The 15713-nt window shown below is 44.2% G+C and overlaps 2 protein-coding genes across 2 annotated transcripts in view; one reads left to right on the top strand and one right to left on the bottom strand.

Annotated features, from left to right (window-relative positions):
- ARMT1 (acidic residue methyltransferase 1) overlaps window positions 1-4132 on the bottom strand; it is a gene marked incomplete at its 5' end in the record, with an annotated part of 54970 nt that extends 50838 nt beyond the window's left edge. The window contains one exon of the mRNA XM_083348734.1: window positions 4069-4132. The remainder of the gene's footprint in view (window positions 1-4068) is intronic.
- On the top strand, window positions 2876-12894 carry ZBTB2 (zinc finger and BTB domain containing 2). The gene is made up of 3 exons (XM_083348731.1): window positions 2876-3364; window positions 6339-6521; window positions 9972-12894. Exons 2-3 carry the CDS (start codon window positions 6349-6351, stop codon window positions 11332-11334), a joined length of 1536 nt encoding a protein of 511 aa, XP_083204857.1. The 5' UTR covers window positions 2876-3364; window positions 6339-6348; the 3' UTR covers window positions 11335-12894.
- The last annotated feature ends 2819 nt before the right edge of the window (window positions 12895-15713 follow it).

The raw sequence follows: 15713 nt of genomic DNA, 5'->3' as shown, positions 1-15713 counted from the left end.
TTATATTAATATGAAAATGCTATTTGGAATCCAGTTATCAATCACTGAACTTCCATGATGGACTGTGTGGGAGTCAGTAAATTGAAATTCAATCCTTGGAATACTTTGTGGATTTCTTTGCAAAGTGTCCAGCCCAGTTTAGATGGCTTGCACTCTTCAAAGCATCAAAATTTGATTCTAAAATCCAGCTTATTAGCAGAGGTCTTAATAAATTAAGCTGTACATTTCATTAACTGCACTATAGCCTTCCTAGACCAAGACCACCAAAGTGGATTCATGCATCCTAAACGCAATCTATGACTAATTATTGTAATGTAAGTTTTTTATTGTCCTGGAGAAACTACCTCTGGTGCCATTCTTTTGCTCTGATAATGTTTTATTTATATTGCTTTAAACTCAAAAGATCCACAGGGAAATGGAAAATGAAAGGCTAGGAAAAAGCTGTTAATAGAGGTTAAAACTAGCCAAAAATTAAGTTTAGACACAAAATTGTAATTATTTTACTGGTATCTAAATCTTAATTACAAAAAATATTAAAATTCAATGCATAAGTAGGAGCAAGGTATTTAAACTTTCATAGACCCTCTGTATTTGTAATGAAATCAGTAGTACTGATCCAGGGAAAATCATGTTGATTAGATCTGTGAATCTGAGACTAAATTTCAATAATCCATTCCTTCTCCCTTTCAGTTCTTTGCTTATAACTGATAAAAGGCAACTACCTGAAACAATAACTGAACACTTAACAATCTTAGATATTAAAGCATACAACTCTTGCCAAAGAACCTTTTCCCAACTCTAGTTACAGGTTCCCACCAGAAAAGCCAGATCAGACAAAACAAACAAGCAAACAAGGTTTGTGTTAATGTTTATTAAGAAATTAAATCTGTACTCCTAAACATGCTAACCTCATTGTAACTTAAAAGGTAAAGGTAAAGGTTCCCCCGCACATGCGTGCTAGTTGTTTCCAACTCTAGGGGCCGGTGCTCATCTCCGTTTCAAAGCTGAAGAGCCAGCGCTTGTCCGAGGACATCTCCGTGGTCATGTGGCTGGCATGACTAGACGCCAAAGGCACACGGAACACTGTTACCTTCCCACCGTAGTGGTCCCTATTTTTCTACTTGCTAGGTTGGCAGAAGCTGGGAAGAGTAACAGGCGCTCACTCTGTTACGCGGCACTCGGGATTCGACCCGCCAAACTGCCGACCTGATCGACAAGCTCAGCGTCCTAACCCACTGACCCACCACTAAACTCAAAAGGACTCATTTCTGAGCAGTGTTTAAAATCACATGCAAATCTTTCCTAAATGTAATTAAATACAAAAGGGAAGACCTCTTTACATGTCTATAAATAGAACAAAAAATGAAGTGTAACATCCACAGCCTAGTAAAAAACAGAAATAGCTGCTTAAGCAATAACAGAAAGCAATTGACGAATCAAAGCAAGTTCAGTGATTTAGAAATGCTTAGAACCAATTCCCCACTTTTTTTTTCTGGCAAAGGACATCAAATTATACTCCAGAATCACAATGCTATTCGTATTGTTGAGCCTTACTAAAATAAAGGAGAGTCTCTTTAGTAAACCTAATAAAAAATTGCTACTGCATACATTATTTTTAACTTCAGAGGCAAAGTTCTTGTTTACTTTGGTGCAGATCATTCCATTAACTTAGGTCCATGGCTTAGGTCCGGGATACTTACAGGACTGTCTGCTGCCAGGAACAACTTCCCTCCGCCCTGTGCGCTCACACAGAGGGCCTCGGTGCCATGGCTAGACAGTGTCGGCTGGCGACCCCCAGGGGGAGGGGGGGCCAGCCCTTTGGAATCAGCTCCCCCAAGAACTTCGGATGGCCCCAGATCTCCGGTCCTTTCGTCGCGACCTAAAGACGTATCTTTTCCAACAGGCCGACCTGGACTGAGGATGGGGGGTTTTAGTAATTAATTATGGGGCTTTGTAATTTAATTCTTTTTTAATATTTGTATTACTGTTTTTTATAGCTGTTTTATTGTTGTGAGCCGCCCTGAGTCCTTCGGGAGATAGGGCGGCATATAAGTCCCATAAATAAAATAAACAAACACATCACATTTATAACCATTAATCTCACTTCCACTCTGCTTAAAGGGTCAGGGTTTTTTAGTAAGAAATTGAATGCCAGCAGTTTTATGCATTTCATATTTCTTGCTATAAAACCGTACAATATAACTTTATTTCAAGCCACAGGATTACTGCTATCCACCAAAGAAATAAGTTCAACAGTTAAAATCATGCAATTCTGCACTTAGAAATCCAAATAACCTGTTATTATTAATGGAATAGTCTTTCCACTAAGCAGGGAGACAAAATGTATTGAGCTTCTTAAAAAAAAAAAACCAGCACATTTCTTACCACACGTCACGCGTGTGCTGCTGAAAAGGATAAAAGTTCAAATCAGTTTAGTAAAGTTCAAATCCACGTTATTTGACCTCTGCACCGTGAAGCGGGACTTTAAGTATTAAACCTAAACGTACACTTTAGAAATCCTCGGATGCCATTACCATTTTTTTAAAAACTTGGTCACATTAGCAGTGTCACAAAAAGAGCCAAATCAAGGCAAGGCCCTCCCGCAGATGGCAAAAGTATCCCTCTCCCTCTTTTCCCAATCAAGCGCACACACCCCCTTCTCTCCCTCCCGTAATCAGAGCAACGGAAGACATTGGGGAAAAAAAGGGGGAGAAGAACGGGGCGAAGTTTTAAAACAGGGGTCTTCAAACTTGGCCCTTTTATGACTTGTGGACTTCAACTCCCAGAATTCCTCAGCCAGCAAAGCTGGCTGAGGAATTCTGGGAGTTGAAGTCCACAAGTCATAAAAGGGCCAAGTTTGAAGACCCCTGTTTTAAAAGAACCAAAGCGCGCAGAACGGCCCTCTTTCCGCCGCCCCCCTCCCGCCAAGCGCCGCCGCCGCCGCCAAAGCCAGGCGCTCGCGACGCCTCAGCCCAGCCGGTGAGGCCTGCGTCCCGCTCCCTGCAAGCGGCGCGCGCCAACAGGCGAAGCCGAGCCAGCCAGCCAGCCAGCCAAGCAGGCGGCGAAGGAGGAAAGCGGGGGAGGGGAAGGCTCCTGCTGCTGTTGCCGCCACAGCGCTCGTCGCCGCCTTCCCCCCCCCCCCCCCGCGTCTCTCCCCGGCGGGGGCTCCTCGCCACAGCCTCTCTGCTCCGCTCTCGGTCATGTGACCCTAACGTAACCGGACAGGAAAAGCCGCCGCCGCCGCCGCCGCCGCGCTGACTCCGTTGTTGGCGCCGCCGCCGCTGCTGCTGCTGCTGCTACTCCTGAGCTGGCGGAGACCGCGGCTCTCCCCCCCCCCCGCCACGCCGCCGAAAGCGCGAGCCAGGTGAGCGCCGCCTGACCCCCCCCCACACACACACTCCATCCTCCGAGAAGGCGCGGGAGGCTGGAGGGGAAGAGGGGAGGGGGGCGCGTGGCGGCGAGGCAGCGGAGGGCCTTTGCTCTTTCCCGCCCCCCCCCTTCTACACACACACACACACACACACACTCCCGTCCCACCATTGTACTGGCGTCCGGGTAGGCCAAGTTCAGACCCGGAGGAAAGGCAGGGGACTCCCCGGGGCGGGGGAGGGAGCTTTCTCAGCCGAGACCCCGAAATGGCGCCGGTGGAGGCGGCTGCCTCGGGGAGGAGAGGGAGAGGTGGCCCGGTCGAGGCTGCTCAAGAAACTCCTGGCCTGGCAGAACCTGGTCTGATCCGGGCTCGGCTTGGCCCGGCCCCGAACGCCCTCGCCGAGCTGGGTAAAAGCGGCCTTTCCCCTTTTTCTCTCACCCGCGGCGGCAGCAGCCCGGCCTAGGAGGAAGGGGGAGGGGCAGGCGCCGAGGCAGCCGCGCGGAGCGGGAAAGGGAGGGAGGGAGGGAGGCAGAGAGAGAGAGAGAGAGAGAGAGAGAGAGAGGAAAGGAAAGGAGGGGGGGGTGAGGGTGGGCGGCTCCGTCTGCGTCTCCTCAGCAGCCTAGGCGGCCCTGGCGACAGCGGCGGTTCCCGTCTCTCGCGCGCCTAGGCGCCCCAGCCCGCTCGCTCGCGCTGCTTACGTCGTCTCGCGCCGTTCTCCGTACGCCCCGCCGCCGCCGCCTCCGCCTCCGTGCGTTTGCGTGTGCGCGCACGCGGCGGCTTCGCGTCGCCTGCGCAGGGGAGAAGGCGGGGCCGAGGCGGCGGCGGCGGCGCGCCCTGGCCTCGGTTTGCCTGCCCCTTTTGCTCCGCAGGCAGCCAATAGGGAACGCCGGCGGGCTGTCACAGTGTGTGATTCACGGCGGGGGCGGGGGGGTCCTCCGGCGCTGTTAGGCTGCTCTTTGCCCGCCCCGTTGGCGTCTGCCAGGCTTTGCTGCCTCCTGAGTGGTTACCGCCAGGCTTTTTATTGCCGGCGCTCGGCGAGCAGTTCCTCTCTCCAAAGGGAGGGAAACAGCCTCTCGGAAGATGGTCTGCCTTTTTTCCCCTGGGGCGGAAGACGCTTTCGTATTTTGATCCCACCCTTCTTCTGGGACGCTGCCTTTTTTTTCTTTTTTTCTGGGCAGGGAAGCAGTCATGTTCTCACCGTTATCCGGAGAGATTTCGCCTTTCTCTAATGTTAGAAGCTGCCTATAAAAATCGGAACAGTTGTGCATTGACGTGTGATCTCGAACACGGAATGTGTTTGGCTTTATTTTGAACTTAAATCTCAAAAGGAATGCTGTGGTTTTGAATCTTCATTCATTTCCCCGTTTGCTGCAAGTTTGCCTGAATGGTTGGAATTCGTTGTGCAAAGCGTTTCTTAAACGAACATAAAACATAAAATGAAATATCAAGACATAGCTGAAAAACTAATCGAGAGAATTCAGTACCAGTACTAAATAATAATAATAATAATATAATAATAATAATAATAATAATAATAATAATATAATAATAAAAAGTTGGAAGGGACCTTGGAGATCATCTAGTCCAACCCCCTGCTCAGGCAGGAAACCCTATACCAGGGGTCGGCAACCTCGGCTCTTTTATGACTCGTGGACTTCAACTCCCAGAAGTTGAAGTCCACGAATCATAAAAGAGCCGAGGTTGCCGACCCCTGCCCTATACCATTTCAGGCAAATGGCTGTCCAGTCTCTTCCAGTGTTGGAGCATTCACCACCTCTGGAGGCAGGTTGTTCCACTGGTTAAATGCTAGTACTGAATATATAAATCCAATAAATAATAATAATATACTCGGGACTCCTACAAATATTTCAAAATGCTGTGAGGGATCAAGAGTTTTAGAATTACGTTTGGTTTAATTCTCTTGATCCTATGCAGCATTTCCATATATATTTTTTAATATTGTAAAATCATGCATGTATATTCTAACACAAATTCTTCATTTATTTGCGCTCAAGTTTTTATTGTATTTCAAGCTGTCTACGAACTGGAGTATTACAAATGTGATGGCTTTAAATAAATTTGATTTTTTTTAGTTGCCTGAAATATATATTGGTACATTGCTAGCAAACAGATAATGAGTATTGTGCTATTCATTGTGTTATCTATTCTTGCTTTTATTTCCTTTGTTGATTTTAATCTTATAGATAGTAGTCGCTTGACTGAAATTTGGGTGCTTGGCAGCCCATTCACATTTTCAACCACAATATGCACTTTAACTCCCCCCACCGCCTTCTTTGCCCTTTTGGTCCCTGCACCAAAACCACTTATCCCTGCCACCTCCAGCTGATCTTTGCTTTTTCCTCCCACTGCTGGTGAGGCTCAGCCAGCCAAAGCAGCTATTGGCCCTCTTTATTTTATCTAATGAGCATGTGCTTGGTGATGGAAATTCTACTCCCAATTTGGGTTAAGTGGGGACTGCTTATATCAGACATCTCAAACACAAGGCCCCGGGGCCGCATCCGGCCCATGAAGCCATCCTGGAAACAGTGAGGGAACGGCCCCCACTGCCTTGGCCCTGGCTCAGAGACCCTCCTTCTGCCAGAGACCCACAGATCTGTCCCACTCCTGCCCAGGCCCTCATAGGCACCCTTGATGTGAACGATGTAGAGCTGGCCATGCCCACCCAGTAGGCCATTCGCACTCTAGCAACGCCCACCCAGGCAATACCCACCCGGCCCCCTGAGGGCAACCGCAATGCTGATGCGGCCCTCAATGAAATTGAGTTTGACACCCCTGGGTTATATGCTTCCTGCTCAGTTACAATAGGTAAAAATTAGGTGGGTATGAACATCAGATAAATAAATGGTTTTAGTATCTATGAATTGTACCCTTCCAAATGTCATGTTCCTTGAGCATATGACAGAATCTTTAAAACAATGTGTTTTCAAGAATTTTTTCTACTTTACAGATTTTAAAAGATGGATTTGGCCAACCATGGACTTATTCTTCTACAGCAACTTAATGCTCAGAGGGAGTTTGGTTTCCTGTGTGACTGCACAGTTGCTATTGGTGATGTGTACTTTAAGGCACACAAATCCGTCCTTGCCTCTTTTTCCAACTACTTCAAGATGTTGTTTGTTCATCAAAGCAGGTACTATACACATATATATCAGTTATTTTATATATATATATATATATATATATATATATATATATATATATATATATATATATATATATTCCTTGATAAGATTAAAAATGCGAATCCCAGGCATATTAAAATTAACAAACAAACGAACACTGGGATGGAATTAAAAAACTAAAACAGTTTTTATTGCTAAAAAAATCAAGCTTTCGTTGGCTAATTGGCAACGTAGTCAGGATGGAGACACTGGGGTGGGGAGATCACGTTTCACCAATCTGTTTGTTGAGGTCTGCCGTATTTCTTTTGAGTTGTCACGCATCCGTTTTTGGGGGAATGTAGTCGTCTCTGGGTATCTGTTGTTAAAAGTGAATTGCTGATAGTTCCATGTGTTGTAGCCATAGCTCTGGTCATTGCCTGTGTTCTCGTGCCAGGGGTCTTAAATGGTTGCGGCTCTTCTTCCCTGTGTTCAACATTGCAGGGTGGTTGTGTCTTGGTGCAATCTTGGATTTGATACAATGAGGTACTTTGTGAATGCTTGCGCTGTTTATCTTCATATTGCGCATGTCGTTCCTCTTCCCAATTTCTTAGTGCCTGGTATGCAGGGGGGAGGTCTATATGCCGGTTGATAGAGGAGTGGTTTGAAAACCAAGCCTCCTTAAACAAGCAGCCGCCTTTAGTGTTGTCGCTGGCAATTGCCTCGGTCCCTGCTAGATTAAAAACATGGTTGTGTGTAGCCATGTGTTCCCACACCTGTGAATGTTGTTCTTGTCTTCTAATAGCAAGTTTGTGTTCATGCACCCTAGTCCTCAGTCATTTTGCTGTCTCCCCAATGTAATTGCAATTGCAATTCTGGCATGACATCTTGTATACGACTGAGGATTTTTCTTCATTGGGGAGTGGATCTTTGGGGCGCATGACACAAGCTCGTAAGGTCCGATCAGGTCTGTGGGCAACACCAACTTTGTGAGGGGCTAGTGTGTGTGTGTGTGTGTGTGTGTGTGTGTGTGTGTGTATTACTGTAAACATTTCAGCTAGTTGAGCTAAAGCAGTCTGAAGGTATTGTCAAATATTTAGTATAGAGTTGCTTTATCTACCTTAATAAGTAACATGCAGGGCAATCTGCAGATCATTTAAGACAATTAGAATTTAAGCCTTGCTAACTTGATACCTGATTTATGACCCAGGCTCAACCACTGTAATCCTGAAGAGTTCTTTTGGTGTAAATTACAATTTCCTAAGTAGCAGGGAACCAAAGGTTAATGAGGGGAGTCCCTACCCATCCATCCCAGGAAGAACCTAGCTTTCCCTTTATATTGGCCGTAGAAGAAAGGATAGAGTTTTGTTTTTTGTTTTGTTTTTGAAAAAAGTTTTATTAGTTTGTATAGGGTTAAAAAGGAAGGTAGGGAAATGGGGATTTGGGGTAGGGTGGAGGCGCAGTGGCTCAGTGGGTTAGGACGCTGAGCTTGTCGATCAGACGGTCGACAGTTTGGTGGGTCGAATCCTGAGTGCCGCGTAACAGAGTGAGCGCCTGTTACTTGTCCCAGCTACTGCCAACCTAGCAGTTCGAAAGCACATAAAAATGCAAGTAGAAAAATAGGGACCACTCCGGTGGGAAGGTAACAGCGTTCCGTGCGCCTTTGGCGTCTAGTCATGGCGGCCACATGACCACGGAGACGTCCTCGGACAAGCGCTGGCTCTTCAGCTTTGAAACAGAAATGAGCACCGGCCCCTAGAGTCGGAAGCGACTAGCACACATGTGCAGGGGAACCTTTACCTTTACCTAGAGGAAAGGTTAAGGGTAAGGGTTGGGGTTTCCCCCAATAACATTCAGTATTTGGCAAACAGCATGTTGTCTGGTTAAATATATATAAATAAATATAATGAGGCTAACAATAACTGATAGATACCATAAATTATCAAAAACAATACTAAATTCCTCAGCCATCAAGTAAAGTGACAAATCCCAATTGTCAAAATGTAGGAAGTTTTGTATTTCATTTTTGATGCTTAAGTATTTGTGTGGTACTACGGTACAAGCTAGTGTATTGAGTTGTACTTCCTGAACCAAATAACTTTTATTTAAAATCAGGTATGTGTTATGATGTTATTTCTCTAAAACTGACTTAGTACAAATTATCTTTTATTCCATCACATTAAGATCTGAAGGGACAGCAAAAGCAGCCGAGTCATATTACTTAAACAGCTACAGCAGTAAATACAGAATATTCTTTAATTGTAGACCCTTCCTATGCCTAACCTCAAGAAAACCACTGAGGTTAGTGAGACTTGCAGGTAGTCCTTGACTAATGGCCAGTTGCTTTGCGACCATTTGAAGTTATGATGGACCCCCAAAAAGCTACTTACAACCTGGATTTGAAGTTCTGACATCCAGGAGCCCCTGCTGCATCAAGTGGTTGCATTTTGGGCCCTTGGCAGCCAGCCCACATTTACTGCTGTTTTCAGTGCTCTATGGTCACGTAACTGCTTTACGGCATTTTTCCCGGGGATTGGCATTTAATTCCAGCTTCTGGCAACCCATTTCCCCACAAACAAATAATTTATTTTTATTTTTTTATTTTAATCCCATTTATATCCCGCCCTTCTCCAAAGACTCAGGGCGGCTTACAATCTAAGCACAAATCAATGTGCTTAGCAATAGCCTTCATTCTATGTATATGCCTGCTTATTAGGGCTTTCGCGCCCCCCCCCAAAGCGGCATTATTACAAAGTCAGCTTATTGCCCCCAACAATCTGGGTCCTCATTTTACCTACCTCGGAAGGATGGAAAACTACGGTAAGTCAACCTTGAGCCTGGTGGGACTCGAAACTGCACTAATTGCAGGCAGCTGGTGTTACTTAAGGAGGCATTAGCCCACTGCTCCACCAAGGCTCTTGGGTTCCCGTCAGGCTGTCCCAAAGTCATTAAATCTGGTCTGGACACAGGTGACACATTTTATGGCCATCACAACTTACAACTGAAAGTGCGGGCTCAATTATGGTCATAAATTGAGGACTACCTGTGTTTCCGTGTCAATATGCATTAAAGGGGTGGATGCCTCACAGATCGCTTGTGATCCTTTGTTGGAAGACCCCGGGGCAGCTTCCAAACACCCTAACCTGTCTTGTTTTATTCATTTATTTATATTTCATATTACTTAACCGCCCATCTCCCTCGCTGTTTGCCAATGTTGATGTTGCAAAAGTATTTCCATGGATGAAATTCCTGTATTTTAGTAGCTGAAGAAACGTCGTGACAGTGAGCCATAGCAGAGGGAGACAACTCTCTACAGACACATGTAAACAGGAGGAATGCCTGTGCTTTTTTCTGGGCCCTAAATCTAATCATTCCTGGTGTATCGGGGATATACTGCTGCCTTGAGTAAATACTATAATACTTCTTTAGAGGTTTTCTCCCCTTTTTCTTCATTAATGCTGTAACTTTTTTTTTTTTTGCAGTGAATGTGTCCGCTTGAAGGCAGCCGATATACAGCCAGATATTTTCAGTTACCTCTTGCATTTGATGTATACTGGAAAGATGGCACCTCAGCTCATAGATCCTGTTCGACTCGAGCAAGGGATAAAATTCTTGCATGCATACCCACTGATCCAGGAGGCCAGTCTTGCCAGTCAAGGAAACTTTGCACACCCAGAGCAAGTTTTCCCATTGGCATCATCATTGTATGGAATTCAAATCGCAGATCACCAGGCCAGAAATCCCACAAAGGCAGTGACGGCCCCTGACAAGCCTTTGCGAGAAGCACGGCCACAGCTCTCACGAGTGAACCAAGGACAGGTGCATGAACCCTCCCAGCTATCCCAGATACCACCACCAAGTTTGCCACAAGTGCCCCCAACAAATATGGTTCCCCCTGACCCACTGCAGTCTTCACTGTCTCCCGAGTTAGTATCAGCTCCTTCTCATCCTTCCCCTGGAGATGAAACCAACATGGAAGCCTCTTCCTCAGATGATCAACCGACCTCTCTCACAATAGCGCACGTCAAACCAAGCATTATGAAAAAAAATGGAAGCTTCCCCAAATACTATGCCTGCCACCTCTGTGGTCGGCGTTTCAATTTGCGAAGTAGCTTGCGTGAGCATCTCCAGATTCATACAGGGGTGCCCTTCGCATCCAACCAGCACGGGGAAAGTAGCATTCCCTTGTCTCTTTGTAATAATGCTCCTGAAAAAGATGCTATGGAAGCGGCTGAAGCCGGTATGATCAGCGACAGTGAGCTGCAGCAGATCTCAGATTCACCCATAATTGACGGGCAGCAGCAAGCAGAAACCCCTCCGCCCTCGGACATTGCTGATATTGACAATTTGGAGCAGGCAGATCAAGAAAGAGAAGTGAAAAGGCGGAAATACGAATGCTCCATTTGTGGACGCAAGTTCATTCAGAAAAGCCACTGGAGAGAGCACATGTACATCCACACCGGCAAGCCTTTCAAGTGCAGTACTTGTGACAAAAGTTTCTGCCGGGCCAATCAAGCCGCTAGGCATGTATGTCTCAACCAAAGCATGGACACCTACACTATGGTGGACAAGCAGACTCTGGAGCTCTGTACCTTTGAGGAAGGCAACCAGATGGACAACATGTTAGTACAGACCAACAAACCCTATAAGTGCAACTTGTGTGACAAGACATTCTCCACGCCTAATGAAGTTGTCAAACATTCTTGCCAAAGTCAGAACTCCGTCTTTACGTTAGAAGAGGAAAGATCCATTCTACTCAGTGGGGGAGATGCTGAAACCACAGAGAGCGATCATTCAGTTTTAGACTCTATCAAAAAAGAACAGGAAGCAGTATTGTTAGATTGATTGTGAAACTCAGGGGGGAGGGGGATTTGTAACAAAAGGTTATGTTTGTTTATTCATATTTTTTTTATTAAACTTATCTTCCTCCCTTCTCCCCACTATAACTTCACTGACATGAAAGGAGGTCTGGCTCTCTTCCCAGTAAAAGCCTAACATTAATAAAGGGTATTGTACCAAATTATAACTATTGATTTTAATGATAAGAAAATATGTAGGAGTAATTCCTTATCTTGGAAACTGTGCTACAGTGATAAATTGCTCGATGACAGGACTGTAAACAATTTGAAAGATTAATTATATGCTTGAATGCACTGAGAAGGTGAGAAGAAAACTGTGTTGGTCAAGTTTCAATTGTTTATTCTCAAACCTGATTACTTGTTAGAGGAACATTAGCTAAGGAAATTGATTCCTCAATGAAATGCCTATAGCTATGTCTATTAGTCATTTTACAAATGCTCAGAAATTCCTTTAATAGAAGCAATCCCTTTTTTTTAATCTACACAATTTTTGGCAAATGTTTCTGTTCAGATCAGTCCACTGATATTATATCCATTCACAAAGAATAAGAATATGATCCTAAGCACACTTGAGTTGGTGGTAGATCCTATCCATGGGGCTCAAACCTCTAAGCAAAACGTGCTCAGGATCATATTTCATTAAAGTAGCAGTAATAATGTGATGGCAATCATTTTATATGCATAATGTGTGTGCCTGTGTGCGTGCACAAGTGTATTTACTTCAGGCATGTATGTACCGCATGCACCCTTTTCAAATTGACCACTTTTTTGAAAACAGTTTTTAATATCAGTAAAAATACTCTTTTTAGAAGCGTATTTAAATTATACTGACCATATGAATATTTATATCTGAATTAAATCGAATAATGTTGAAGCCTATTATGGCTCAAAACCTGAAGGAAGTGAATTAGAAGAACTCGTACAAAGTAGTCCTTGTACCTAACTCCCTATGGGAGTAACAGTTTTCAGCCTGTTTTTGAGATACAGAAAAGAAGAAAATCAAAGCAATCATCTGAATTTACCTGATTAATGAGTGAAAATTAAGAGGAAGGGAATTGGATCTTAATTTTTAATTACTAGCATCATTTTATAACAGAACAAAATAGAAGAATGACCAAATTATATCATGGTTGGTTTTCCGGTTAAAGTGGAACTTTGAGTGGTATCCCCTCTATTCTTTGTATTACATTTTTGTAGGTTCCCGTCTGGCAAAATATGCAACAAATAAAGGGGATGCATTGTACAGTCACTTTGCTACGGACAGTCTATCCGCCCTTCAAAATCAAGTTGTTGATTTTTATCTTTAATATATAAATATGTGGATATTCTCCAATAGCCTAAAAAACTAAATTGACAAGTGTTTTCTAAAATCCCGCTGAAATGCAGGCAAGTGTTTTGATGGGGGAGAAAAGGGAGCAGTAATTGCTCTGCTCTTGTATACATGTTTTGTTTAAGTATCATCTTTTTTGTGTCTAGCTATGTTCTCCAGTTTGTAAGTTTTTATACTTTATTTCACAGAATAAAAATAATATAAAAATAATTTTAATTTTTGTCAAGTCAGAACTGATTTATCATATTCCATTACTGCACTTATGGTCAGACTTTTGACCTAAGGATTTCCAACATAGCAAAAAAGAGTAATCTGTTGCACTGATCCTGGTAGCTAATTCTGTGCTGAAGCAACGATAGCAATTGGTGCTGGAGAAGCAAACCTTGTGCATCTCCGGAGTACTACACAATTGGATGTTTAATAATACCTTGAATACTTGTGCCCCGTCTTAAACCTGTATTTCTGCAATTCATTTGGAAATTTAATTCTAACAATAAGCATGTGAAATGCAGCTGCCCTACCATGTGGCAATAAGTTAGATCAATAGAAAAGTATGCATTACATTAGCAGGGTCCAGTTTACTTCTTAAATAAATGGAACTATTTCACTTCCCCCACGCAACCATCAAATCATTGCCATCTGCATAGGCTGAGGACAAATAACACTTAGTGCTCCATATACTGTGAGCCAGCAACTTCCATGATCTTCGCCTTATCTATATTGGTTAGATGTATCTGGAATTGAAGCACATCATGTGGAAGACCGTACATGATCCATCCCCTTCTGGGTTGTTCAGAGATGTGATAAGAGTAGAACTCCCAGTGGCCCACAAATTCACACCAGTAATACAGTAGCTCTGTTTTAGCAGAGAATAATTTTCCCCCATGCCAGCTGGTAATTATGTCAATTCTTCCTGCAGAGCTGAGAGAGCTTGCTGAGATGGCTCTATTGTTGAGATGACCAGTTTTATCCCTCTGGGTGTCTAGGGTTTGTATCTTTGATCTTGTTATTATATTTATTCACGTGAAGTTTTATATTCGATATCTGTGTTTTTACATAATTTTATTGGGTGCCACTCAGAGTTGCTTTTGGTGCGATAAGCAACTATGTAAATTTGATAAATAAAATAAATTAGTCTGAGAAAAGCTCATGTACAGACCAAGAAGCAGATAGAAGGCAAACCTTTTGCTGGTCCACTGTCTTATGCTTGTTAGAGACAAGATATTAAAGCCATTGGTCCTAACAACAAGTTTAACATAATCTATCACGCAGCAGAAACCAACATGCCAGGATGGGCTGTTTGAGTATAGTATACTATTTACTAAGCAGAATCTCTGGCAAAGTTGTTAAAAACCTGCGCCTATAAACTGGGATCTGACTGTATGACAAGATTTGAAATGCATCGCACATTAATTATATTTGGTGGGATCAGGTTTTGTGGCAACTGGTCTTCTTCCTAGATGCCAAAGCAACTCACTGTATCAAAGCAGTATCTGTGAATGGAGACATGCTACCTGTACCATGACAAAAATTCTTCAGGTGCCTTGTTTTTTATTTTGAGACCATCAGTTGCAAGAAGAATGGCTGGTTATATGATATGTGATCTTGGCATTGCTTAGAAAGGCCATAGTATCTTTTAAAAAAAACTTCCCAAATCAAGCACTTGTTCCTCAACTTCTAGTCAGTAACTATATTGTTATTACCAGATTTTATTTAAATGTTTAACTTTACACAACTATTAACAACCTTAGAGCTATAAAGGGAGATATAAAGATAAAATCCAGGATTACATAGGTCATGCCACCACTGTATTTGTATTATTATTTCATTTGCTGGAGCTTTTGCAATATGGCTTTCCATAAGCAGATTATAGTTTATTTAAATAATTGATTTCCCATTAGCTGTTAAAATGGTGGCAAATTAAAGTGGCACTTAAATCTTATTTTGAAGTGGCCTGTACATAATAAACCTTTTGGGGATTCGGGCGTCAGAGGCCACCCAGAAACGGGCTGCCAGAGGGCTGCAGAAGTGTCCCCCAGCCTCAGATCTGGGAGGCAGCAGCCTGAGGAAGGCATCCAGCACTCAAATAGGGCCGCCAGAGGACCACGGGAGCATCCCCCAGTCTCAGATCCAGGCAGCGGCAGCCTGGAGAAGGTGTCCAGTGCCCAGATCAGGCTGCCGGAGGGCCGCAGAAGCATTCCCTGGCCTCAGATCCGGGCGGCAGTGGCCTGGAAAAGGCCTCTGATGTCCCGATCCAGCCTCCGGAGGCACGTGGAAGCATCCCCCCGGCTTCGGTTCCATTCTCTGTTGCAGACAACAGAGGCCTAAAGTACCATGGGACCACACGAGATCAGTAGAGTGAGATCTCGCCCCACTTATCTTGCATGATTTTGCGTTACTTTAGGCCTCCATTCTCTGTGAATGCACCGAAAGCCTGGAGCAGCCAAGAAAGCGAAGGAACTCGATCTTCACAGGGTGAGTATTGAAGGTCTGATGCCTAGAGAGAACCGGGCCGGCAGTGGGAATAACCAGGGTGAATGTTGCAGAGCCTCTGCGGTCACTTGTAAGGGTGAATGACTGCCGTGGTGCTGCAATATTCATAATTTCGGGACTTACTCAAAAGCACTAGGGGGTGTTTATCACGTAACTTCAAACAACCATTAAGTGAACACTCGTAACTTGTGGATTACCTGTAAATATTTTCTACTTATTCTCCTTGATGAGCCTACACAAATTAAGGCTTCCCATGATGCAGAAGTATCAGCCTGTTCTATTCCAGCCTACTACCGGCCCTGCAGAAAAGGCAGGGACAACCCCTTTACAAAGGCAAAAGCCTGGAACTAAGCCTGCCAAATTTATTGACACAAAACAGAGCAAACTGAACAAAACACGAACCACAAAACAGGAGCTATTCAAACGGTTGCCTTCAGCAAACCAGCCCTCCCACACATTCACCTTTTAAACAGTTCAGGACGTGGCTTCTCTCTGCCTCCTTCCGAGGTGCCCCATTGCCTTCTTCTGTTTTCTCCTGATTG

This window comes from Vipera ursinii (assembly GCF_947247035.1).
Source record: "Vipera ursinii genome assembly, chromosome: 1".
Taxonomy (NCBI): Eukaryota; Metazoa; Chordata; class Lepidosauria; order Squamata; family Viperidae; genus Vipera; species Vipera ursinii.
The sequence above is the reverse complement of the archived record's forward strand: the minus strand, read 5'-3'. Positions and strand labels throughout refer to the sequence as shown.

Coding starts and splice junctions, on each gene's coding strand:
- ZBTB2 (XM_083348731.1), top strand. CDS start 6,349: ATGGATTTGGCCAACCATGGACTTATTCTTCTACAGCAACTTAATGCT. Junction 6,522..9,971: donor TTGTTTGTTCATCAAAGCAG/GTACTATACACA, acceptor TTTTTTTTGCAG/TGAATGTGTCCGCTTGAAGG.